The 27632-nt window shown below is 41.2% G+C and overlaps 1 protein-coding gene across 1 annotated transcript in view; it reads left to right on the top strand.

Moving 5' to 3' along the window:
• LOC132885354 (serine/threonine-protein kinase D1-like) overlaps nt 1-27307 on the top strand; it is a 168045-nt gene extending 140738 nt beyond the window's left edge. Inside the window, exons 2-5 of the mRNA XM_060919967.1 lie at nt 22924-23022; nt 23372-23639; nt 23781-23866; nt 25525-27307. Coding sequence (XP_060775950.1) covers nt 22924-23022; nt 23372-23639; nt 23781-23866; nt 25525-25677 — 606 coding nt within the window. The 3' untranslated portion in view covers nt 25678-27307. The remainder of the gene's footprint in view (nt 1-22923; nt 23023-23371; nt 23640-23780; nt 23867-25524) is intronic.
• The last annotated feature ends 325 nt before the right edge of the window (nt 27308-27632 follow it).

The following is a 27632-nucleotide window of genomic DNA, read 5'->3' as shown; positions in this document are numbered from 1 at the left end:
GTAAAGAGGTACTCAGACCCGATTCTGAAGACACTCCACGGGATTGGATGAATCGATGTGATTTGGGACTCTATACTGCTCCTTGGTTGGACCTTTTAGCCGATTGGTCTGGGAAACAATTTCAGTCTCGGCTAATTTATCCTCGTGCAGGGACTTTTAGACCAGAGTATCGCGTTTCGGCATATAAACAGATATATGAAGGATTTGGCAACCCAGAATGGGATTATGATTACATGACCAAAGGTTATTTAGAGTGGATTAAAATGAAGCCAATTTGGGATAATTTTCATGGAATTAAAGAGACGAAAGAACAGAAGAATTCAATACCACATCCTAAGCGCAATGCAGAAGTGAAACCTGCTTTATTTAGATCCATAGCCTCTGCTCCCCCGCTGATATCCGAGGAAGCAAGAAACATTCCTGCAGACACACCGGCGAACCCTTCATGTCCCGCTGATAACGTTCCTAGCGTATCTCATAACACAGGCGCTAGAAGAAAAACTGTAATGAGCAGAAGAAACGAGACAAACGAATCTAATACGGATTCTGACGATGAAATAAACACAGCTTGTGTGTGGGCGCGAAGAGGATTTAAGATCAATCCACCTTCGGCATCAGAATTAAAAGATATTATCAAGTTGTTGCCTTCGATAAACAACCCAATCAACTTTGTAGACATGCTCGTAAGAATGTGCAGGCACAAACAAATGGTTGGTGCAGATTATCGTTTTATCATGCATGCTGTTCTCAGTGATAGATATGATGAAAATGCATTGCTAGCCGCCGTACCTTGCTTAAAGCCCGAGAGTGATGAATATGAAGTAACTGAGATGAAGGTGGAAGAAAACGGTCAGACCACGACCAAACAAGTAATGAAGTTTTACTGGAAAGAGACTGATAGAGCTATGACAGAATTAAAGGACCAATTGACGCGTTATCTGCTCTCATGAAGACAGGCTAGCCGTGATCTGTCACAGGTTACTAATTGTAAACAGGAGAAGGCTGAACTCACTTCCAAGTTTTTGACACACTTTAGCGAGACGTGGACTTGTTTGGGAAATATGCCACTGAACCAGCAGCAAAGCAATCCTCTCTTTATTTCGACATTTCTGAATAATTGTCGTCCTGATGTACAGAAGGTTTTGAAACATCATTTGAGTGACCGGAGTAATATGATAGTGAGAGCTCTGGGGGAGAAGATTAGAGTTTTGGAGGGAGATGATCTTTTGGATACTAAGCAGGTAGCCTGTCTTTCCGTTGCTAGTGGTTACTCACAACAGAATTGGGGTGATCCACAAGGCAGGACGGGGAATAAGGGATTCCCTGGTGATAGATTGTGCTATTATTGTGGTAAAGAAGGACATTGGAAGCGCGAATGTAGAAAGAAACGAGCAGATGAAGACAGGGCACGGCAAAGAGCTGCTTCTTCTTCTAATCTTCAGCGTGGTGTGTCTCTTCCTCCTTCTCCCCCTCCTCCTCTTGCTTCGCCTACGGCAAGCGTAGGCCCATATCGAGCATAGAGCTGCCTACAGAGCTGTGACCCCATGATGATGCATTGTTCTTTCGACTCTTATCTAGCTAGTGATTTGCCTGTTGTAGAATTAGCTGTGAATGGAAAGGTGCTCCCTTTCTTAATTGACACTGGTGCTACAATGTCCTCGGTGGGAAAGTCATACGAGGGTCCGATGTCTAACAAAACCGTTCGCTCTGTGGGAATTGATGGGGTCCCTTTTTCTTCCCCTTGCACTCCTCCGTTACTGGTAACCTGTCCCGCTGACCCAGCACTTCGTAAACATCACTCTTTTGTGTTGATGTCACAGTGTCCTTTTAACTTAATGGGACGGGATCTAATGAGCCTGTTACATTTATCCATTTCGTTTCAGGGATCCAAGATGACTATTTGCACTCCTGACTCGCTGCCTCCTGCTTTATCTTATCTTTCTTCACATGTGACTGTACCAAATATCTCTGCTGTTTGCATGACTTCTGTAAACCCTGTTATTCCCTCTGCTGACCCTTCTACGGTTCTGGCTGAAATTCCCTCCTCTCTTTGGGCTGAACAGAAGGATGAGGTAGGCCTAGTTCATTGTGTTCCTTATGAAGCTAAGCTGAAACATCTGCTCCCTGTTTATGTTAACCAGTATCCTCTCTCTGAGGATAAAATCAAAGGGATTGATGTCATCTTACAGTCTCTCCTTGAACAAGGCGTGGTGAGAGAGTGTACTAGCCCGTACAATACACCTGTCAACCCCGTGCCCAAGCCGGATGGTACCTGGCGTTTTACGCAGGACTTGCGTAAGATTAATGAACTGATTGTTCCTGTAGCACCCATTGTACCTGACGTTTCCTCTGTAATATCACAAGTTCCTGCTGATCATTGCTGTTTCTCCGTCATTGATCTCTGCTCTGCTTTTTTCAGCGTTCCAGTTGGAGAAAACACACAGCCTTTGTTTGCGTTCACGCACAGACAGAAGCAGTATACTTGGACACGCCTACCACAAGGTTTTATTGATTCTCCAGCTGTGTTTTCAGCTGTAATTCGTAACGCACTTTGTGACCTCTCCCTCCCCCAGGGCTCTGTGATCCTGACCTACACCGATGATCTTCTGATATCCGCTGAGTCACCGGAAATCTGCCAAGACGCATCATTGCGCCTGCTCCAACATCTGGCGAAAAAGGGTTTCAAGGTTTCCAGAACCAAGCTCCAGTTCTGCAAGGACACTGTTAAGTATCTGGGCTTTGAACTTTCACAAGATTGTCGTAAGCTGTCAGCTGAACGGGTGCAGGCGATTCTAGACACGAAACGCCCTGCCACTAAGCATGCCCTCATGTCTTTTCTGGGTCTTATCAATTATTGTAGACAATGGATCCCTGACTGCTCCTCATATGACAAGATTCTCCGTTCTGCAATCTCTCATCAAGACCCACAGCGACATCCTTTGACCTGGACTGAAACTATGATTAACGCTTATCACTCCCTCAAAAGCGCTCTCTGCTCCGCCCCAGCTCTGGGTTTACCTGACTACTCAAAGCCCTTTCATCTCTACGCCTGTGAACAGCAAGGTACGGCGTCTGGTGTTTTGGCTCAGGAGCATGGAGGGGGGATTCGTCCGTGTGCGTTCTTATCTAAAACATTAGACACTGTTGCTCAAGGCTTGCCTGCGTGTCTAAGAGCTGTCGCCGCCTGTGCTATGATGGTTTCAGATGCAGAGAAATTGGTTTTGTCTCACCCACTGATCTTGCACTTGTCACATCAAGTTAAACAGGTACTGCAAAATTTACAGACTCAACATATGACTGCGCAGCGACGCTCCGGATATGAAACCATTCTCTTTTTTACTGATAATCTCGAAATTTGTGCCACATCCTCTAATACTGTAGGTCACGCTCTCGCACACCTTCTTAACTCTCAGGGCGACACCTTAGAGGACACCGATCATGATTGTCTATCTGAAATCTTGCATACTACCAGTATCAGGCCTGATCTTTCCTCCAGCCCTCTGGAGACGGGGGAAGTAATCTTTGTTGATGGCTCTTGTTCTAAACCTTCAGATGGTGTTTTCCTCTGTGGCTATTCTGTGTGTTCCCTGCCTGACATTGTACACAAGGCCTATGCTCTCCCGTTCTCTTCTGCTCAGGCAGCCGAATTGTATGCACTAATGCGTGCTTGTATTTTGTCTCAGGGCAAGGACGTCACAATCTACACAGACTCTCGTTATGCCTTTGGGGTGGCTCATGATTTTGGGAAGATTTGGCAGTCACGGGGCTTCCACGCCGCAGACGGGAAGCCCATTTCACACTCAACCTTAGTACAAAATCTTATTGATTCTTGTCATCTCCCTAGGTCACTCGCCATAGTTAAGACTAAAGCGCATGCCTCAGGAAACACCCCTGAACGAATGGGTAATTCTCTTGCTGATCGAACGGCAAAACTTGCTGCTGCTTCTGGTGTCATGTCTCCTGGTCTAGACCCTTCATCATGTAATACATCTTGTCTTGCTAGTAGTCTGATCCCAGATTTAGACCTTATCTCTTTACAGGCTTCAGCTTCTCCAAATGATTCTGCCTTTTGGCAGCTACAAGATGCTTATGTCGCCTCTGATGGCCTATGGTACAGCCAAGATGGCCGCCTTTGTCTTCCATCACATTGCCTTCCCTTCCTCGTGCGTGAATTTCATGGCGTGACACACCGTGCACGAAGGGGGGTAAAGGGGGACATGAACAAACTTTTCTGTATAGCCAATCTAAACAGTTTGGTGGATTCAATTCTCGAGAGATGCCTCATCTGCGCACAGAACAACCACTCCAAAGCAGTCGCGAAACACGAGTGTTTACCCATACCGACAATGGCAAACATGGCTAGAATGGCAAATCGACTTCACACACATGCCTCCCTGTGGGCCGTTTAAATATCTCCTGGTGATTGTGGACAAATTCTCTAAATGGGTAGAAGCCTTTCCGTGTTCTAGAGAGAATGCAAAGGTAGTGACTCGTACGCTGGCAAAAGAAATAATACCTCGTTATGGGGTTCCAGATGCCATAGACTCAAAGGTACCCCTTTCGCCTCAAAGGTTACACAAGATCTGTGCAAGTATCTTTCACTAAACTGGCGCTTTCACATTCCATACCATCCTCAATCTTCTGGTATCGTAGAGCGTACTAATCGAACATTGAAAGACAAACTAACTAAGGCTATGCAGACCACAGGTTCCAAAAATTGGGTAGACCTATTGCCAGCCACGCTGGCTGAAATTCGCATGACATCGAAGCCTAGTCTCGGCGGCTATTCCCCCTACGAGATCATTTTTGGGCGACCGTTCCCTGTCCCCTGGAGAAAAGGGACTCCGGCTCTGGGTACCTCTGATTTGAAAACACATATGGATGAGTATTCTGCAGCCCTTATCGATAAATTGCATGAAATTTGTACTAAGGTCAATAGTACAATATCATTTCCACCATCAGCAAACACACACCCCTTCCAAGTGGGAGACAAGGTGCTGGTGCAATTTTTTAAACGATTTGGACAATTGGGAAAACCTAGATATAGTGAGCCTGCAGAAATAGTCACCATTACTCGTACTGCTGTCTTAACTGACCTTTTTCCACAGTGGATCCATGCCACCCGACTGAAGAAGGCTCCATAACAAAGTTGTTACAATAATCAGTTGCTATTAACGCTTTTTGTGTCCCTATCCAGTCTCTCTCTCTCTCTCTCTCTCTCTCTCTCTCTCTCTCTCTCTCTCTCCCTCTCTCTGTGCTATAGAATTGACCTGTGTGCAAACGCTGACTGAGTTGTGCAGCCCGGCTGACTGAGAATCCGTTACTGCCTGTGAGACGTTGTGAACGAAAAGGGGGAAGAGATCTTGCGCCCAGTCTGGAATCCGAACCGTTTGGAACCGTGGAACCGAACCACCTCACTACAACCATGATGATGGTCCACATCGCGGGTCTCGTGACATCACTGCTCGGGGCAGGGCTACCCGCCCGAGCCTTCAGGATCACTTCCTTGCTCGGGGCAGGGTTACCCGCCCGAGCCTTCGTGGCTGCTTCATCTCTGCTCGGGGCAGGGTTACCCGCCCGAGCCTTCGTGACTATTCTCCTATTGCTCGGAGCAGGGTTACCCGCTGGAGCTGGACCTCGAGACAACATCTTCTGGCAATTCGCTAACTGGACTGCACGGGCTCACACAAATGAAAGTTATGTATGTCATTTGATGCCATCCTCTACTATTATTACACGCCCACCTTTGCCGTTATGCTCTGAAGCTTTATATTATGCTTGGGGGCCAAAAGGCCAACCTTCTAAATTTTGGGGCCCTTTCTGTAATTACTCTCCTCACCCTTCTGTGGTAGCAAAGTTAAACCAGACTTCTTCAGTACATGGCACAAATACCCCCGACATTATATTACAAGATTCTATTCTCACTACTCTAAAAGTAGATATGCCTTCTAATTTCACTTTCCCTCATTGTTTCAGAATGAATTACTCTCAAAAAAGTAACATTTATTTAGGACACATTCCTAAGTCTCAATGTAAGCAGATATATGATCAGAACTCCGTCACCTCTCCATGTCCTCGCTGGATCCCGAATTCATGTCGATGTAACCCTCCGCTAACTGATTGTACGCTCAACAGTATCGGATATATCAAGAATACATGTAGGGCTCATCCTAATTGTGTTCCACCACACCCTAATAATTATCCTGGTGTTAAATTGGCATTGTACTGGTACTGCGGTAATAGTAATCTCCTTGTTTCGTTTCCCATCAACTGGTCAGGCATTTGCGCTCCCATACAACTCAAAAACGCTATCACTGCTATCCATCCTTTCTCTGCTCATCGCCCAAAACGAGATGTCATTCATAATTTTCCACCCCTGGAACATCATCTTACTACTAGGTGGCACAGGTTTTGGACATCAATGTTTCCTCATTTTGGTGTAGCTGATCTATGGAAGAATGTAGAATTAACACATTATCGCTTAGCCAGCTTTGTTAATGAAACCATTAAAGCTGTCGGTGGTATTAGGACTGAATTAACCGCCCTGCGTCTAATGACTACTCAAAATCGTATGGCCCTTGATATTTTGTTAGCAGAAAAGGGGGGTGTTTGTGCTATGATCGGAGACAGCTGTTGCACTTTTATTCCTACTAATGATAACCCGGATGGTGAAATAGGTGCAGCCGTACATCAAATGAGACAGATTGCTCAACAACTAGAACATGATGAACATGGGGATACGGCAGGGTGGGTGTGGTTTTCTGGACTGTTTGGTAATTGGTCTGCTATTTTTTCTATGTGCATCCCTGTAGTGGTGATTTTTTTTTTTTTTTTTTTTTTTTCTTTTCTTTTGTTTATTTTCCTGGGACCTTGCATTTTGAGATGCATGATGGACAGAATGCATAAGATGATTAATAGTCTTACCCGCAAACCTCTGCATAGAGAGAATAATGTATATTATTGTCCTGCTAGGGTGTAACACTAATCTAATTAAAATCTAAAGTTAATACTGTGATTAGTATTAAAGGGAGGGATTGTTGGGTCAAATTTTATTATGTGTAGATTATGATCAGAATATGAATCAGAATCAGTAGGTTAAATCAGGATATATGTAGGTATATGTAAGTTTAGTGAAATAGTAATTCTTAGCTTATTCTGTGTCAAAATTTAGTTTGAAATGACCTTAGGTCCGGCTGGACATTGTTTGGGAACATTTTGTTTATGAATGTGTATTTTGAACAGAGAAGTGTCTGAAGGTCTGTTTTAGTGTCAGATCGACCCATACACACTCTGAAATGGTAGAATTAAAGTTCATGATCATGTTAATTCATTCAGTTGAACCTTAGGTCATAGCTTCATAAAAGCTATGAAATATACTGAAATATATTGAAATATACTATTGTAGTGATTAATGTTAGTTTAATAGGTCCCGTAATTAATGAATGCATTCTGTGATTAATGTTAGTTTTATAGTTCTAGGTTAGTTCCATAATGACATTATAATTATAATTAAGATCTTATGATTCTAAGGATTTTTAGTTTAAAAGCATTAACCTAATTTAGTTATGAGTTTAATCCTGTTAGTTGTTCAATTGTTCTCTCTCTTTCAGACATTCTCATTGTTCTTGTGGTCAAGTTGTTCTTATTTTTCTTTTATGTTTATTCTCTTATAACATTCCTTGTTTTAGCATTATGAAAGACATACTGTTATTTGTTATTTTACTTATGATGATGGAATCAAGATGTAATTTTTATATTATGATTGATTCAAGATCATTACACACTTACACATAGACACACACCCATTACACACACACACACACATGAAGACAAAACATAAACACTATAAGATGCTTCCAAAAATGTTTTCATTTGGACGAAGTGACTGAGCGAATAAACTGGCATGTGAACAACTCTCACGTGTTCCCTTGTCTGTGTTCGAGCTGTTGATTCGTCCACCTCGGGCCCGAGGGAAAGGCATTCACGAAGGAATCCAGGGTCTCTTTCTGGGTGAACCCAACAATTTGGTGTCAGAAGTGCGATACTGCCAACCAGGTGAGTAAATTATTAAATTATTTTAATTTGATTGATATAATTTGATTGGTTATTATTGATTGGTTGACCGCCTGGTTGGTAGTAATTTCAAAAAAAAAAAAAAAGAGACCCGTAATTCAGGTTGGTAAACCTCGTGTAGAGGCACGGGACGTAAGGAACCTCGTAGACTTTTTAGAGATTAGATTAGACCTTTTAGACTCTTGTTTACGGGACGAGACGGGGCTGGTAGAGCCACGGGATTGGACTGGTAAACCTCGTAATTTGTTTACGGGACGGTGAGCCTCGTGAAGACACTCCACGTGGGAGAGCTGTCACGAGAAGAGCACGCTTTTAATCTTTGATTCCTTCGTGCGGCCATGGGGTGTAGTTGTAGTAAAGAGGTACTCAGACCCGATTCTGAAGACACTCCACGGGATTGGATGAATCGATGTGATTTGGGACTCTATACTGCTCCTTGGTTGGACCTTTTAGCCGATTGGTCTGGGAAACAATTTCAGTCTCGGCTAATTTATCCTCGTGCAGGGACTTTTAGACCAGAGTATCGCGTTTCGGCATATAAAGATATATGAAGGATTTGGCAACCCAGAATGGGATTATGATTACATGACCAAAGGTTATTTAGAGTGGATTAAAATGAAGCCAATTTGGGATAATTTTCATGGAATTAAAGAGACGAAAGAACAGAAGAATTCAATACCACATCCTAAGCGCAATGCAGAAGTGAAACCTGCTTTATTTAGATCCATAGCCTCTGCTCCCCCGCTGATATCCGAGGAAGCAAGAAACATTCCTGCAGACACACCGGCGAACCCTTCATGTCCCGCTGATAACGTTCCTAGCGTATCTCATAACACAGGCGCTAGAAGAAAAACTGTAATGAGCAGAAGAAACGAGACAAACGAATCTAATACGGATTCTGACCAGAGGCGGGCAGTAACGAAGTACATTTACTTAAGTACTGTACTTAAGTACAGTTTTTGAGTATTTGTACTTCACTTGAGTTTATTTTTTTTTTAAATACTTTGACTTTCACTTCACTACATCTGAATGACAAATACCATACTTTTAACTTCACTACATTTCTGTTAAGGCTCTCGTTACTCGTTACTTTCTCTGTCCGCCCCCCCCCGGTGAGAGCCTATCACTAATCAGGGCTGCATCACGTCTATGCGTGGGCCATAAAAACAAGTTCAAAGTCGTTTCCATCTCTTTTCCTACTGCGAGATGGACGAAGATAGAGATGATGGCGGATGCTCAGATGAGCAAGCACATCCATGGCCATACCTTACATGTACAGCTGAGGGTGTGACCATGTTAACAGCTTATTCTGCTGTATGTAGCCTGTCTCTTAAATTGAACACAGCCCTGCCTGCCTCTGCAGCTTGTGAGAGGCTTTTTAGTGCAGCTGGCTTGATCTTCAGGCCAAAGCGGGCAGCCATCAGCTCCCGCAACTTTGAGAATCAGCTTCTGCTTAAGTTGAATAAGGACTTTTACAACTTCGACTGACTTGACAATTGAGATTTGATGCATCTGACTCTATAATGTAAACACTAGCCATGTGTGTTCTGTTTACTTAAATGGCTACCTGTTGAGTAGATTGTCACTGTTGGACATGTGATAAATTGTTTGTTGCATTAACAGCTGTCTGTTTAGTTTAAATGTCAAACCAGTTTAAATGTACATTGATTTATACAGCCAGTACACAAATGTATATCTGCTAGAGACCCTTGAAAAGGTCACATTTTTCCTGTCTTCAAGCAGAGTTGATGGAGATGGCAGGATTTTTTTTGTTTGTCATTAGTTGGCACTTGTTTTTTTGTTTTACTTAATCCGTTTAATCCCAAAAAAAATCAAAAACAGATCTTACTCTTAGACCTTGCCAATAAACAAACAATATGCCTTTTTAATTTTTTATGTTGGTTAAGTTGGTGAAATTTCAAGTTTTATAGTCGGTGACCGCTGGGATAATAGTGTCAGTTTTCAGGCTGAAAGTGGTGTTCTCCATAGGGATGCATTTCAGCCTTTGTGTACACAATAGGTATATGCATAACAAATTCAAATATGACCCATGATTCTGTGCCTAATGGGCAATGTTATCACCATTTTCATTTTAAATGAGCAGTATTGATGGAAAATAAACATTTTCTATTTCATTTGGATTGCTTCATTCTGTAACATTCTATTGTTCCTTATTCTGCAGCTTCTACAAGCTAGTCAGGCATACCTCTTAAGTATAAGAAACAAATGCAATTTCAAATTGTACTTTAATACTTAAGTATTTTTTAAAGCAAGTACTTCAGTACTTTCACTTAAGTAGAGTTTTGAACATGCAACTTTCACTTGTAGCGGAGTAACATTTGACCAGTAGTATCTGTACTTTCACTTAAGTACTGAAGTTGAGTACTTCGCCCACCTCTGATTCTGACGATGAAATAAACACAGCTTGTGTGTGGGCGCGAAGAGGATTTAAGATCAATCCGCCTTCGGCATCAGAATTAAAAGATATTATCAAGTTGTTGCCTTCAATAAACAACCCAATCAACTTTGTAGACATGCTCGTAAGAATGTGCAGGCACAAACAAATGGTTGGTGCAGATTATCGTTTTATCATGCATGCTGTTCTCAGTGATAGATATGATGAAAATGCATTGCTAGCCGCCATGCTAGCAATGGCGGCTAGCAACTGGCCATTATGGTTAGTTCCATAATGACATTATAATTAAGATCTTATGATTCTAAGGATTTTTAGTTTAAAAGCATTAACCTAATTTAGTTATGAGTTTAATCCTGTTAGTTGTTCAATTGTTCTCTCTCTTTCAGACATATTCTCATTGTTCTTGTGGTTAAGTTGTTCTTATTTTTCTTTTATGTTTATTCTCTTATAACATTCCTTGTTTTAGCATTATGAAAGACATACTGTTATTTGTTATTTTACTTATGATGATGGAATCAAGATGTAATTTTTATATTATGATTGATTCAAGATCATTACACACTTGCACATAGACACACACACACACACACACACACACACACATGAAGACAAAACATAAACACAGAAACACTATAAGATGCTTCCAAAAATGTTTTCATTTGGACGAAGTGACTGAGCGAATAAACTGGCATGTGAACAACTCTCACGTGTTCCCTTGTCTGTGTTCGAGCTGTTGATTCGTCCACCTCGGGCCCGAGGGAAAGGCATTCACGAAGGAATCCAGGGTCTCTTTCTGGGTGAACCCAACACCTTCAGAATTGCCCTATATTTAGTGCCATCCACCTTTCCTTCAGTCCTGACCAGCTTTCCTGTCCCTGCAGATGAAAAATATCCTCACAGCATGATGCTGCCACCACCATGCTTCACTGTGGGAATGGTATTCTCAGGGTGTTGGGTTTGTGCCACACATGGCATTTCCCATGATGGCCAAAACGATCAAGTTTAGTCTCATCTAACCAGATAATCTTCTTCCATGTGTTTGGAGAGTCTGGCGCATGTTGTTAGGCAAACTCCAAATGTGTTTTCTTAAGCTATGGCTTTTTTTCTGGCCCTGTTTCTATAAAGCCCCATTCTGTGGAGTGTATGGCTTAAAGTGGTTCTATGGACAGATACTCCCATCTCCACTGTGGGTCTTTGCAGCTCCTTCAGTGTTATCTTTGGTGTCTTTGTTGCATCAAATGCCCTCTTTGTTTGGTCTGTGAACTTTGGCGGGTGGCCTTCTCTTTCAAGAAGAAGAAGCAGCAGAAAGAAGAAACCTTTTATTTGTCACATGCACACTTCAAGCACAGTGAGATTCATCCTCTGTATTTAACCCATCTGAAGCAGTGAACACGCGTGCGCACACACCCAGAGCAGTGGGCAGCCACACTACAGCACCCGTGGAGCAGTCAGGGGTTAAGTATCTTGCTCAAGGGCACTTCAGCCCAAGGCCACCCCATGTTAACCTAACTGCATGTCTTTGAACTATGGGGGAAACCGGAGCACCCGGAGGAAACCCACGCTGACATGGGGAGAACATGCAAACTCCACACAGAAAGGCCCTCACTGGCCACTGGGCTCGAACCCAGGACCTTCTTGCTGTGAGGCAACAGTGCTAACCACACCACCACCATTCTCTTGTCAGGTTTGTAGTGGTGACATATTCTTTCCATGTTCTTATAATGGATTTAATGGTGCTCCGTGGGATATTCAAAGTTTGGGATATTTTTTATAACCCAATCCTGATCTATACGTCTTCACAACTTTGTCTCTGACCTGTTTGGAGTGCTCCTTGGTTTCCATGTTGCTTGCTTAGTACTGTAGCAGAGTCAGGGTCCTTCCAGAACAGGTGGATTTATATAGATGTCATGTGACAGATCATGTGACACTTTGATTGCACACAGGTAACTCTTAATCAACTAATTATGTGACTTGTGAAGTGAATTGGTTGGACCGGCTCTTGTAATGTTTATGATTCACGATATGGTCATTGTTTAATTCAGTCCACAAGGGGGCGCTAGGTTTACTGTTTGGGGGTAAGCTAGAAAGGTGGGAAGTGGAAGGAGCGAGAGAGGAAGAAGCCAGAAGGCGGATAACATAATCTGTAATGTGTTCGAGAGAGTGAAGTAAAGAAATATTCATTTACAGAATTTCCTTTGTCTTAGTGTTTAATTCAAGAACTTTACACTGGCGACGAGGATGGGATACAAAAGATGAAACATGGCTGCAGCATTACCACCTTTCCCTAGTTTTGATGTAGATGAGGAACAAAATGCATCCATCCGATGGAAGAAGTGGCTGCAGTGATTTGAAAACTTTCTAATTGCACTGGATATAAAGGATGATACACGGAAACATGCAATGCTTTTGCATTATGCCAGAGAGAAAGTACAGGACATCTTTGACACACTCGCAGACACCGGAGAGGCGAAGGACTACGAAAAAGCGACGAAAGCACTCAGTGAGTACTTCTCTCCTCAAATCAACATCGAGTACGAGACCTACAAATTCAGACAGGCTAAACAACTAACAGGAGAAACACTTGACTCCTATCATGTGAGACTACGGCACTTAGCAGCACCCTGCAATTTTCCTGATATTGAAAGAGAGATCAAAACCATGATAATTCAGACGTGCACGAGCAATAAATTGCGGCGTCAAGCACTACAGAAACCAGAGCTGAAATTGAAGGAACTGCTGTTACTCGGCAGGACCATGGAACTTGCTGAAATCCAAGCATCAGGCATGGAACAAACATGACAGGGAACAGCAGAACATTCACGAGACGACGTTATGGCTATAGAAATAAGAGGGCAGGAAAAGAAAAGATGCTACAATTGTTCTGGCCCCTTTCCTCACCGGGAGGGCACGGTGTGCCTAGCACGGGGAAAAACATGCAATGCGTGTGGGAAGCAAGGACATTTTAGCAAATGCTGTCGCTCTACGCATCCAACAAACAACACCAGAGGGAGACAGAGTGCACTACGTGCACACCGGTGAAGATGGCAACACCACACGTCAAGCAGCAGGCAATGCAGACACGGAGTCCTCTGAGGAGTGTGTGTACACATTTGGTCAATCAAAAACAAATCTCCCACATGCAAAAGTAAAAATTAATGACTGCAATGTAAGAGTAATGCTTGATTCTGGGGCAACTGTGAATATCATTGATGAAGCAACTTATCGAACACTGAGACATCAACCCCCACTCACCAAATGTACAGTTCCTATTTTTCCCTACGGTTCATGCAAACCCCTACCTACCGTAGGGAAATTTACTTCACTAATAGAATCCAAGTCAAAGTTCACAACTGCCACTTTCCATGTACTCCGAGGCAACAATGGTAGCTTACTTGGCTATGACACTGCCAGTCAGTTGGGACTGATCAAAATCGCCAACACACTCCTTACGCCACAGCAATCAGTGCAACTCACAGAAACTTCTCACCATACAAAGCCAAATACAGTGGAAGATCTCCTCACCGAGTATGCTGACCTTTTCCACGGGATAGGAAAATTAAAGGACTTTCAAGTCAAGCTACATATAAAAGATGTTCCTCCAGTCATGCAACCTCACAGAAGAGTGCCATTTCATGTCAGGAAGCGAATTGAAGCCGAATTAGAACGTTTAGAGGCACTTGACATCATTGAGAAGGTGGACGGGCCCACTCCTTGGGTTTCTCCCATTGTTCCTGTTCCAAAGCCAAAAGATCCAGAAGCAGTGCGCATTTGTGTAGATATGAGGATACCAAATCAAGCCATTGAACGAGAGACATATTACACGTACAGTAGACGATGTAATACAAGCACTCAATGGAGCTCGATTCTTCTCAAAATTGGACTTAAATTGCGGCTATCATCAGTTGGAGCTGGAGCCATCATCGCGATACATCACAACATTCTCCACTCACGTAGGACTGAGACGATACAAAAGACTGAGTTTTGGAGTGTCATCAGCAGCTGAAGTATTTCAAAATGCTGTTCAGCAAGCCCTAGATGGTATCCCAGGAGTCATCAATCTGAGTGATGATATTTTAGTGTTCGGCACAACGAAGGCTGGCCATGACGCAGCCCTAAAAGCAACGCTTCAGCGCCTGAAAGAAAAAAACCTAACTCTAAACAAGGCCAAATGCTCCTATGCACAAACTACTCTGGACGACTTTGGATACACATTCTCAGATGGAGGTTTCTCTCCTGATCCAAAAAAAGTTAAGGCACTACATGATGCTGCTGCACCAACCAATGCTGGCGAGGTTCGCAGTCTTCTTGGCATGGTAAATTACAGTGCCTGTTTCATCAAAGATTTCGCCACCATAACACAGCCATTGAGAGAGCTTACAAAAAAGAATATATGCTGGACTTGGACAGAGGAACACCAAAAATCTCTCTAAGTTGAAACAAAGCCTGTCAAATGATGCAGTCATGACATACAGTGGTGCTTGAAAGTTTTTGAACCCTTTAGAATTTTCTATATTTCTGCATAAATATGACCTAAAACATCATCAGATTTTCAGATAAGTCCTAAAAGTAGATAAAGAGAACCCAGTTAAACAAATGAGACAAAAATATTATACTTGGTCATTTATTTATTGAGGAAAATGATCCAATATTACATATCTGTGAGTGGCAAAAGTATGTGAACCTCTTGGATTAGCAGTTAATTTGAAGGTGAAATTAGAGTCAGGTGTGTTCAATCAATGGGATGACAATCAGGTGTGAGTGGGCACCCTGTTTTATTTAAAGAACAGGGATCTATCAAAGTCTGATCTTCACAAGACATGTTTCTGGAAGTGTATCATGGCATGAACAAAGGAGATTTCTGAGGACCTCAGGAAAAGCATTGTTGATGCTCATCAGGCTGGAAAAGGTTACAAAACCATCTCTAAAGAGTTTGGACTCCACCAATCCACAGTCAGACAGATTGTGTACAAATGGAGGAAATTCAAGACCATTGTTACCCTCCTCAGGAATGGTCAACCAACAAAGGTCACTCCAAGAGCAAGGTGTGTAATAGTCAGCGAGGTCACAAAGGGCCCCAGGGTAACTTCTAAGCAACTGAAGGCCTTTCTCACATTGGTTAATATTAATGTTCATGAGTCCACCATCAGTAGAACACTGAACAATGGTGTGCATGGCAGGGTTGCAAGGAGAAAACCACTGCTCTCCAAAAAGAACATTGCTGCTTGTCTGCAGTTTGCTAAAGATCATGTGGAAAAGCCAGAAGGCTATTGGAAAAAGTTTTGTGGACGAATGAGACCAAAATAGAACTTTTTGGTTTAAATGAGAAGCGTTATGTTTTGAGAAAGGAAAACACTGCATTCCAGCATAAGAACCTTATCCCATCTGTGAAACATGGTGGTGGTAGCATCATGGGTTAGGCCTGTTTTGCTGCATCTGGGCCAGGACGGCTTTCCATCATTGATGGAACAATAAATTCTGAATTATACCAGCGAATTCTAAAGGAAAATGTCAGGACATCTGTCCGTGAACTGAATCTCAAGAGAAGGTGGGTCATGCAGCAAGACAACGACCCGAAGTACACAAGTTGTTCTACCAAAGAATGGTTAAAGAAGACTAAAGTTAATGTTTTGGAATGGCCAAGTCAAAGTCCTGACCTTAATCCAATTGAAATGTTGTGGAAGGACCTGAAGCGATCAGTTCATGTGAGGAAACCCACCAACATCCCAGAGTTGAAGCTGTTCTGTACGGAGGAATGAGCTAAAATTCCTCCAAGCTGGTGTGCAGGACTGATCAACAGTTACCAGAAACGTTTAGTTGCAGTTATTGCTGCACAAGGGGGTCACACCAGATACTGAAAGCAGAGGTTCACATACTTTTGCCACTCACAGATCTGCAATATTGGATCATTTTCCTCAATAAATAAATGACAAAGTATAATATTTTTGTCTCATTTGTTTAACTGGGTTCTCTTTATCTACTTTTAGGACTTGTGTGAAAATCTGATGATGTTTTGGGTCATATTTATGCAGAAATAGAGAAAATTCTAAAGGGTTCACAAACTTTCAAGCACCACTGTACTTTGACCCATACAAACTGACTGAACTAGTGGTGGATGCAAGTTCCATGGGCCTTGGAGCCGTGTTGGCGCAGACATGTAGCCCACATGAACCAGCTAGAGTGGTGAGCTATGCAAGCAGAGCTTTGTCACCCATCGAACAAAAATACTCACAAACGGAATGCGAGGCCCTTGCTATTGTGTGGGGCTGTGAACATTTTCACATGTATCTTTATGGGGCACCATTTACCCTTATCAGTGACCACAAACCTTTGGAATGGATTTTCAACAACCCCAAATCTAAGCCGCCTGCTCGTATCGAACGCTGGAGCCTACGTCTCCAACCTTACCACTACAGAGTCCGTTACAAGGCTGGCAAAGACAACCCAGCAGATTACATGTCACGCCACCCTGCACACATGTCACATATCTCTCTGGGTGCCTCAAATGCTGAACAACAAGTGGAAGAATATGTCAATTTTGTCACTGAGGTGTTTCTGTGAGTGTCATTGCTGTCCCCAAAGCAATGACACTCACAGAAATTCAGGAGGCAACAAAGGCTGACCCCACACTACGCACAGTAATCAACATTATCAAACAAAACGCATGGGACTCGCTGTCTACAACACAAGACTTTGCTGATGGGGTCGACGTTGCTGCCCTGAAGTCATTCCACAAAGTCAAAGATGATCTGACCGTGACAGCCACTGATGACACTGTACTACGGGGCACGAAAATTGTTATACCCCACTCTCTACAGTCTAGACCAATATCACTTGCGCATGAAGGCCATCAGGGACTGGTCAAAACAAAGAAACTGATCAGGGAGAAGGTTTGGTTCCCTGGCATTGACAGACAGGTGGAAACCATGATGGCTGGCTGCATCCTATGTCAGGCGGTTGTAGTCACTCACACACGAGAACCTCTCTGCATGTCTGAGTTGCCATCATCACCATGGGAAAAAGTTGGTGTTGACTTCTGTGGTCCATTCCCCTCTGGTGATTACCTTTTGGTGGTCATTGATGAATACTCGAGGTATCCAGAAGTAGAGATTCTGCAATCTACATCAGCCAGGGCCACCATTCCCAAACTTTACAAAATATTCTCAACATTGGGGATCCCTCTAGAAGTCAAAACCGCTAATGGCCCACCCTTCCAAAGCTCAGAGTTTGCAGAGTTTGCAACTTGCATAGGTTTCAGACATAGGAAAATAACTCCACTTTGGCTGCAGGCTAATGCAGAGGCCGAACATTTCATGTGCACTCTTGAAAAGGTCATACATGCAACACATGTGGAACGCCGCCCATGGAAACAGACTTTGTACGCTTTCCTTCGCAATTATCGTGCCACACCTCACTGCTCAACTGGCCTGGCTCCTGCTGATGTGCTATTTGGGAGGCCCCTTCGGATCAAGTTACCTGATTCTCTTGTCCCCATCAGGTGTCCAACTGCTGTACCAATAAAACAGGCAGATGCCCTGGCAAAGAAACGGATGAAACGACATGCGGACAGGATGTGCCATGTTACTCCATCAACATTGAGGGTGGGTGACTTCGTCCTGTGTCGTCAAAAGAAAGATGGGAAGCTATGCCCTGCCTACAGCCCCCACCCATACAAAATCGTTGCCATAAAAGGTTCTATGGTGACAGCCAAAAACAACAATCATGTCATCACCAGAAACTCATCCCACTTCAAACCCATAACAGCAAATGGAAATCTCTCTACCCAGTCATGTGATCCAAGAGCCATGAGTGGTCAACAAGACGTCATGGACTGGACTGAAATCCTTCCTGAACAAACTCCAGAGCCCTTACCTCCTGACCCTCCAGGGTCACAGTCACCTGGCCGCAGATACCCAGTCAGGATGAACAGAGGGCCCCCATCATATCTCGCTGACTTTGAATAATGTGGATAATTTCATTTCACAATTTAAACTTAAAAAAAAAAAGGAAGTGTTGTAATGTTCATGATTCACAATATGTTCATTGTTTAATTCAGTCCACAAGGGGGCGCTAGGTTTCCTGTTTGGGGGTAAGCTAGAAAGGTGGGAAGCGGAAGGAGCGAGAGAGGAAGAAGCCAGAAGGCGGATAACATCATAGATATACATAGAAGACTAGATGCCTCGTCCCCGTTGCCCGTCAACGAAGTCAAACGTCCGCACATGGCGGCCATCTTACCTCAGACAGCTGGCTTACCCATTACATTGTGTTGGTAGCGATATGTACTTTTCAGATGACCGTAACTTCCTCAAATTTCAATCGATATTCAAACGGTTTGGTTTGTTTTATATATATATATATATATATATATATATATATATATATATATTTAAAAAAAAAACGGAGTATGTATTTATGATATTAATGATGAATAATCATTTTATGTTTTAAAAAAAATACATGCTGAAATTCCTATGCTGTGAGAAGCCTAACGCTGCATACTTATGGATAACTGCGGCCTTAGGACAAATAACCATACAATTTATTTCCAATTTTTAGTGAAAATATTTTTACATGTGATAGGGCCGTAGGGGAAGCTAAAGTTAAATAAACAGCTTACTCACTTCTGAAACTTCAGAAATACTTCATCCACCTCAAAAACCTAATGCACTCACATCATAGCATAATAACAAATGTAAACTCACATCATCGCATAATAACAAATGTAAACTCACATCATCGTATAATAACAAATGCAAACTCACATCATAGCATAATAACAAATGCAAACTCACATCAGCATAATAACAAATGCAAACTCACATCAGCATAATAACAAATGCAAACTCACATCATAGCATAATAACAAATGCAAACTCACATCATAGCATAATAACAAATGCAAACTCACATCATAGCATAATAACAAATGCAAACTCACATCATAGCATAATAACAAATGCAAACTCACATCATAGCATAATAACAAATGCAAACTCACATCATAGCATAATAACAAATGTAAACTCACATCATAGCATAATAACAAATGCAAACTCACATCAGCATAATAACAAATGCAAACTCACATCATAGCATAATAACAAATGCAAACTCACATCATAGCATAATAACAAATGTAAACTCACATCATAGCATAATAAATGCAAACTCACATCAGCATAATAACAAATGTAAACTCACATCATAGCATAATAACAAATGTAAACTCACATCAGCATAATAACAAATGCAAACTCACATCATAGCATAATAACAAATGTAAACTCACATCATAGCATAATAACAAATGTAAACTCACATCATAGCATAACAAATGCAAACTCACATCAGCATAATAACAAATGTAAACTCACATCATAGCATAATAAATGTAAACTCACATCATAGCATAATAACAAATGCAAACTCACATCAGCATAATAACAAATGTAAACTCACATCATAGCATAATAACAAATGCAAACTCACATCAGCATAATAACAAATGTAAACTCACCATAGCATAATAACAAATGCAAACTCACATCAGCATAATAACAAATGTAAACTCACATCATAGCATAACAAATGCAAACTCACATCAGCATAATAACAAATGTAAACTCACATCATAGCATAATAACAAATGTAAACTCACATCAGCATAATAACAAATGCAAACTCACATCATAGCATAATAACAAATGCAAACTCACATCAGCATAATAACAAATGTAAACTCACCATAGCATAATAACAAATGCAAACTCACATCAGCATAATAACAAATGTAAACTCACATCATAGCATAACAAATGCAAACTCACATCAGCATAATAACAAATGTAAACTCACATCATAGCATAATAACAAATGTAAACTCACATCAGCATAATAACAAATGTAAACTCACCATAGCATAATAACAAATGCAAACTCACATCAGCATAATAACAAATGTAAACTCACATCATAGCATAATAACAAATGCAAACTCACATCAGCATAATAACAAATGTAAACTCACCATAGCATAATAACAAATGCAAACTCACATCAGCATAATAACAAATGTAAACTCACATCATAGCATAACAAATGCAAACTCACATCAGCATAATAACAAATGTAAACTCACATCATAGCATAATAACAAATGTAAACTCACATCAGCATAATAACAAATGTAAACTCACCATAGCATAATAACAAATGCAAACTCACATCAGCATAATAACAAATGTAAACTCACATCATAGCATAACAAATGCAAACTCACATCAGCATAATAACAAATGTAAACTCACATCATAGCATAATAACAAATGCAAACTCACATCAGCATAATAACAAATGTAAACTCACATCATAGCATAATAACAAATGCAAACTCACATCAGCATAATAACAAATGTAAACTCACCATAGCATAATAACAAATGCAAACTCACATCAGCATAATAACAAATGTAAACTCACATCATAGCATAATAACAAATGCAAACTCACATCAGCATAATAACAAATGTAAACTCACCATAGCATAATAACAAATGCAAACTCACATCAGCATAATAACAAATGTAAACTCACATCAGCATAATAACAAATGCAAACTCACATCATAGCATAATAACAAATGCAAACTCACATCAGCATAATAACAAATGTAAACTCACATCATAGCATAATAACAAATGTAAACTCACATCATAGCATAATAACAAATGTAAACTCACATCATAGCATAATAACAAATGCAAACTCACATCAGCATAATAACAAATGTAAACTCACATCATAGCATAATAACAAATGTAAACTCACATCAGCATAATAACAAATGTAAACTCACATCATAGCATAATAACAAATGCAAACTCACATCAGCATAATAACAAATGTAAACTCACCATAGCATAATAACAAATGCAAACTCACATCAGCATAATAACAAATGTAAACTCACATCATAGCATAATAACAAATGTAAACTCACATCATAGCATAATAACAAATGCACTGCCCGAGTAAGTAATAGTATAAAACAGTGACAGCAACTCACGGTAGTTTGTGACAAAAAAAGCATTTAATTAATCACATGTGGTTATACTTCCAAGGATAAAAATATATCTTTACATTTACAAAAAGAACATTCAAAGCTGATTATCATGTCAGTCAATATATGTTAGCACAGAAGATTGAAATTTCATTTGACTATGTCAAAAAAAAATTTGACATATTTGTGCAGTTAAAATAAAACTAAACATACTGATATAAACATCTACAATTAAAACACACACACACACACACACACACATCATCTTGTCATCAAAGTCAGTACTTTGATTTCCTGTAAATCATAATGTGAGTGCTGGGCTGTGCTTGCGTAAGTCTTCATACCCCTTAAATTTTTATACTGTATATTTGGCTAATGCCCTTTAAACAGTACTGCTTTGTTGTGCTTCTGTCTCATGCTGTTGTTCTGGAAGGAAAGGGTTGTCATCTTGGCAATGTGGTGGAGTCTAAGCTTAAAAAATAGGGACACAACCAGTGTTTTCAATTAACCAACCCGAAAATGAAAACCATGTGCAAGTGCAACTTCAGTTATTGAAAATATTATCTCATGACCTTCCATGTAAAATTACTTGGTGCTACGAGCTAGCCTAGCATGAAACACAACTTTGACTAAAAGCTGCAGTAAGTCGTTTTTGAAGAGAAAAGGTACGATTTTAGCATGTTCAAGCACCCAGAATTACAACCACATTAATAATGTTTTAAGAAATCAAACCATTTGTATATACATCAAAATTTCAGTGAGATAAGAGTATAAACATTTAAGCATCTCAATGGTCTTACCTCAGTGTACCGCAAATTCTGTGGAAAAGCTTGCCTGTGGTAAGATGGCCGCCCTGTGCGGACGTTCTGGAATACGCGGTGAGGCATCTAGTCTTCTATGTATATCTATGGATAACATAATGTGTAGTGTGTTCGAGAGAGTGAAGTAAAGAAATATTCATTTACAGAATTTCCTTTGTCTTAATGTTTAATTCAAGAACTTTACAGCTCTTATTTAGGGGTTTCATACCATATAAAAGGGGGTGAATACCTATGCACACTCCAGTTTTGTTTTTTCATCTTTATTGTTTGTGTCACAATAAAACAACAATTTTCACTTTTAAAGTTGTAGGCATGTTGTGTAAATCAAATGGTGCTAACCTTCCATAAAATCCATTTTAATTCCAGCTTGTAATGTGACAAAACAGGCCAAACACCAAGGGAGAATACTTTTGCAAGACACTGTATGGTACTTGTTTTCCTGTAACTGCGCACCCTCAGGTGTTCTATTCCTTACATATTTTGCCACAACATGACGATGCTTGTTTGCTATTGGATGTCAGATGTTGATATCTGGGTGTGTCTGGGCGTTTCTGTAGATTTTGGAGGCTCTGCGCTACCTGCACATGAGACACATCGCTCACTGTGACCTTAAACCTGAAAACGTGCTGCTTGCCTCACCAGATCCTTTTCCTCAGGTGTGTCTCTTGACTCGCTTTGTCCAGTGCCTGCTTTCCCCAAACATGTCCGAGCAGAGATCAGATTCTGTCCATGCTCCTAATCTCCCTGTACGGTTTACTTGTATTAGCACAGATTTATTGGCTCAAACGTTTTATGAGTTGTAATAGAGTAGGATTGTAGACTGGATGAAGTCATCAAGGAACAGGATTTTGAACCTGTCTATTTAAATGATGTTTTCTTTTTTACTATTGTACTACTATATGATATAGGATGATTTGCACAGTGAGTGTATCAATATCTACATTTAAATAAGCCCCAGACATTTGCAGTAGAAGCTGAAACATATCCACACTGTCTGTGTTTCAGGTGAAACTGTGTGACTTTGGTTTTGCGCGGATCATCGGTGAGAAGTCTTTCCGGCGCTCGGTGGTGGGTACGCCGGCGTATCTTGCCCCCGAGGTGATCAGCAGCCATGGCTATCACCGCTCCCTGGACATGTGGGCTGTAGGGGTGATCCTGTATGTCAGCCTGAGCGGCACGTTTCCCTTCAACGAGGATGAAGACATTCACCAGCAGATCACTAACGCTGCCTTCATGTACCCACGTCATCTGTGGGCCCTCATTTCTCTCGAGGGTGAGACATAAAACTCAGACTGTTCTAGAAACCTGAATGTACATCTGGCTTGATTAAATTGATGCTGAAATCTTTGATGAATCTGTGATTAATCAACTTGACTTTTACTGATGACTGATTTTCTCTGCTTTTTTCTCACAGCGGTGAGTTTGATTAATAACCTGCTGCAGGTGGTGGTGCGCCGCAGGTTCAGTGTGGGGAAAGCTATGGGACACCCCTGGCTCCAGGTAAAATTACCTTTTAATCCTGGTCTCAGTATGGGGGGTGGAGGCGAGGCAAGCTGATGATAGTAAATCCTAAAATCCTATACATCCGCACATATTTTTATGTGATGCACAAGATCAGGAGTTGTTTAACTTTTTGGATCCTGTAAAAAAGAGAAAAAAAATTTACAGACCTCAGCTGTACCGAATTATACTAATATTAAAACAAATCACAGATCATCTGGCTCTGCTTCAGGGATCACACTATGAGTACCATGGCACAAGATGATTGTGATTCTAGTTAATCAGGGTAAAGTGTTTTAACCCTTAAAATCCCTCACACTTATAAAACAGTGTGTTGTGCTTTCAATCCATGTGCAATGCTTGATTTTGTGCTGATAAAAGCCAAAACGACAGAGAGAAGACTATAGACCCCTTTCACTGACGTCACCCGAAACCGGAAGTAAACAGACCCTGCACCATTTTGGAAGACCAACAAACTCGTGATAAGGGGATAATAACGGCAGCGGTATGTGAACCCATGAGAATAAAGTGGAGTGGCAAACGACTTAAACAAATCTGAGCTGTTTTATTTATGATTTATTGGCCCAACAGTAGACTTGAAAGAAACCTGTGTGAGACTTGGCAAAAAACTGTGGATATAATGGATAAGTCTGTGCATGATCTGCGGACACTTTGAGGTAAGCAAACGCAAGAAATTCAGATTTAAAACATGCTAAACTGGCCCCAAGTTGATAACTGTATGAGGAGCAAGCCTCCCAGACTTCTACAATTTAATAATAATAATAATTTAGGATGGTTTGGGGCTTGCTCGCTGCTGCCAGGTTGGTTGTTGAGTAGCCTGACTGTTTTTTTTTGTTTGTTTGTTTTTTTTTTCCTTGCGTGTGGTATCATTGTTGACGCGAGGTTGTTTTTTGAACATGCCAATGCGGACACGATTTCCCCTGATGAGTTATGACTTCAGAAGCGATGCGTGTGTGGAGGTGTGGAGTCCGCGTGATATGTGCGTAAGATAGGCTTCTCATGTGTTTGGAGATCCGCGCTCTGAGACAAGCGCAAGCACACACACCCCCAAGGGAAAAAAAGGGGCCCCCCAAAAATATCGGCATAGTTCGAACACTGAGTGTAGGCACTGGGTGTAAACAACAAATAGTTTACAATGTCTGGGTAGCAAACAGATGGCAGAATTGGTGTCAGGTCCTCCTTATGTTTCCATTCTCCCTTGCCGCGAGTCTTATCATATGGGTCAAACCCATCAATCACAGCCAGTTTCTCCACATACCGTGCCCTTTCTGCAGCTGGTAATGTACTCACTTAACCAGAATTATCATCCATCGTGTCACTTTACTCTCGCTCGCACTTTGTTTTATATTGTGAGTGCATGTACTTGGTCTTCCAATATGGCGCCTAACAAAATCTTGCGGCGCGGTGATGTCATGTGAAAGGGGTCTATTGAAGAGGATAAAATATTGCCAGGATTCACAGTTATACAGCAGCACCCACTTGTGGAGGATCTTCTACTTCCAACAACGAGTCCAACAAGAAAACTAAAAAGCTGAAAAAACAAAACTTGGGCTGAATCAGAACGAAAGAAAGAAAATGTGAAAATGATGCAGTAATATAATTTGTAAATATGTTTTCATGTGCATGTGTGCCTACAGAACTTCCAACTGTGGTGTGACCTGCGTCAGTTTGAGCAGCGTCTGGGTTGCCGTTACCTCACTCATGACTCGGATGATGAGCACTGGAGATGCCACGCTCAGGAGAAAGGCCTCAGTCTCCCTCCACATCTACAGACAGAGCAGGGACACTAACACACACGTACACTGGACACCTCAGTTTGATCAGGAGACCTGTGGCGTGTGGACTGTACAGAATCCAGTTACCCTGATGTGATGTACATTTTATGCACACTGACTATTTTTAATAAAATGATGCAAAACTCTGGATTTGGGTTTTTAATTTATTGATTTAAACATACAGTATACAGTAAGTGTATATAAAATGTGTCACTTATGCAAAGCACTAACAAGATACAGAAGCCATCAGGAAGTGTAGAATTGTTACTTTTAAAGGTCTCATTGCATCGTTTTGTCATTAATTGTGTGGTGGTCTCTAGTATGAATGAATGCCCTGTGAGCCGGTTTTGGTGAAAAATGCTGTGGTTCTCCTGTTTCAGGCTGTTCTAGTTTGGTGGAGGAGCGGGTGGCGGGAGAACGACAGGATTTCAGCTCTTACTCATTAATATTCATGACATGTAAACGTGTTACCTCTGATTGGCTAACAGCACTGTGACGCTACCTCCAGTGGGTCAGAACAAGCGGATGTTGGTGTCTTTTTGTAAAAACTGTTTTGATTGGCTATTATGGTCTCGACATCGATGTTTTGATGAATAACAATGTAGATAACACGAATTTTACATCACATTCAACGAGATTTAAACGAGACTAAAGATGGCGACTTACAAATAATGTGTAAACATCGTTGGAGTTTATAAAGTTTGAACAGCATGAAGGAACATACCCCAACCCCCCGAAATTAATAAAAAAAAAAATCTCAATGGATTTGGCATAATATAAAAAGGTCGTTTTTTACTCAGAAAAAGTGGAAAACTCTCATCCCTGCCTAGCTTGTGACCATGTCATGCATGCTAACATGGAGAATATGAACATGCTATTTTGTGACAAAAACCTTCGAACAAAAAGTTCATGTTTTACTTACAGTACAGCTTGTGAGCTGGTGGTCGATCATCTTGACGGCACAGATCCAGGTATTAAAAACAACCTCGAAGCAAAACCACTACTGAAGGCACCGAAGTTTGAAAAGTCACTGTGGTTGAAATGATCAGAGCACAGTACAAACGTTGCATTATACTTCGCTGGTGGTGTTCCAAAGATAAATTCCAACCATTTCTTCTTCAGCTCTTCTATCTTGGGCAAGAAATGCAACATTGATGTCTTACTGCCACAAATAACACAGGCACGAACTTGTTCAGACATGTTTTCAACTTGCTGTTAGGTCCTCTTCGTTAGCTACTGACGAGATGGGCTCTGCTATCTCTCCTCATGCTTAAATCCGAACTTTCTTCCCGTGGGCGGTCGAAAGCCAAGGTGGGCGAGGCCATGAATACTAATTTTCGAAGTGACGCAAGTTCATAGGGCTTTTTCAGATTTGCTCGTTTTTCCGACTATTTTCTTTCATAAGCTGATACAGGGAATGGGAGTAGAATTACGTTTTCGCATGCATATGCAACTCGGAGTGAACTATGGTATTTCAAAAAGAGCCACTATTAAACGTTTTTGGTGGAAGGGCACCTTTAAGACAAATTACAGTCTGTGTGCTAATACATTATAACAGACCTAATTAACTTCATTATATGGTCAAAAGTCTGATTATTACACCTGATCAGTATGCCCATATATGCTTGTTGAACATGTACTGAACTAGACAGATTTATTTTTACTTTTTATTAAAAAAAACCCTCAGACTCAAAATTAAATATTCTCTCATGAGATTTTTTTTGTGCTGTTGGCCATAATTATCAAAATTAAAATAGAAAAATGCTTGAAACATTTTAGTTGGCATGTAATTCAGAGCCGGCCCGTGGCATAGGCAATATAGGCAAATGCTAAGGGCGCTGTGTCCATCCAGGGATGCAGAAACGAGGGGAGAAAAATTATGACTTCCACTATTCTGAAAACGAGTCAGCATTATAATTTAATTGTACAGCAAAGCATGTAGTCAGGGTGCGATTTGTCAAAAAAGGCAG

The sequence above is a fragment of the Neoarius graeffei genome, chromosome 1 (assembly GCF_027579695.1).
Source record: "Neoarius graeffei isolate fNeoGra1 chromosome 1, fNeoGra1.pri, whole genome shotgun sequence".
Lineage (NCBI taxonomy): Eukaryota > Metazoa > Chordata > Actinopteri > Siluriformes > Ariidae > Neoarius > Neoarius graeffei.
The sequence above is the reverse complement of the archived record's forward strand: the minus strand, read 5'-3'. Positions and strand labels throughout refer to the sequence as shown.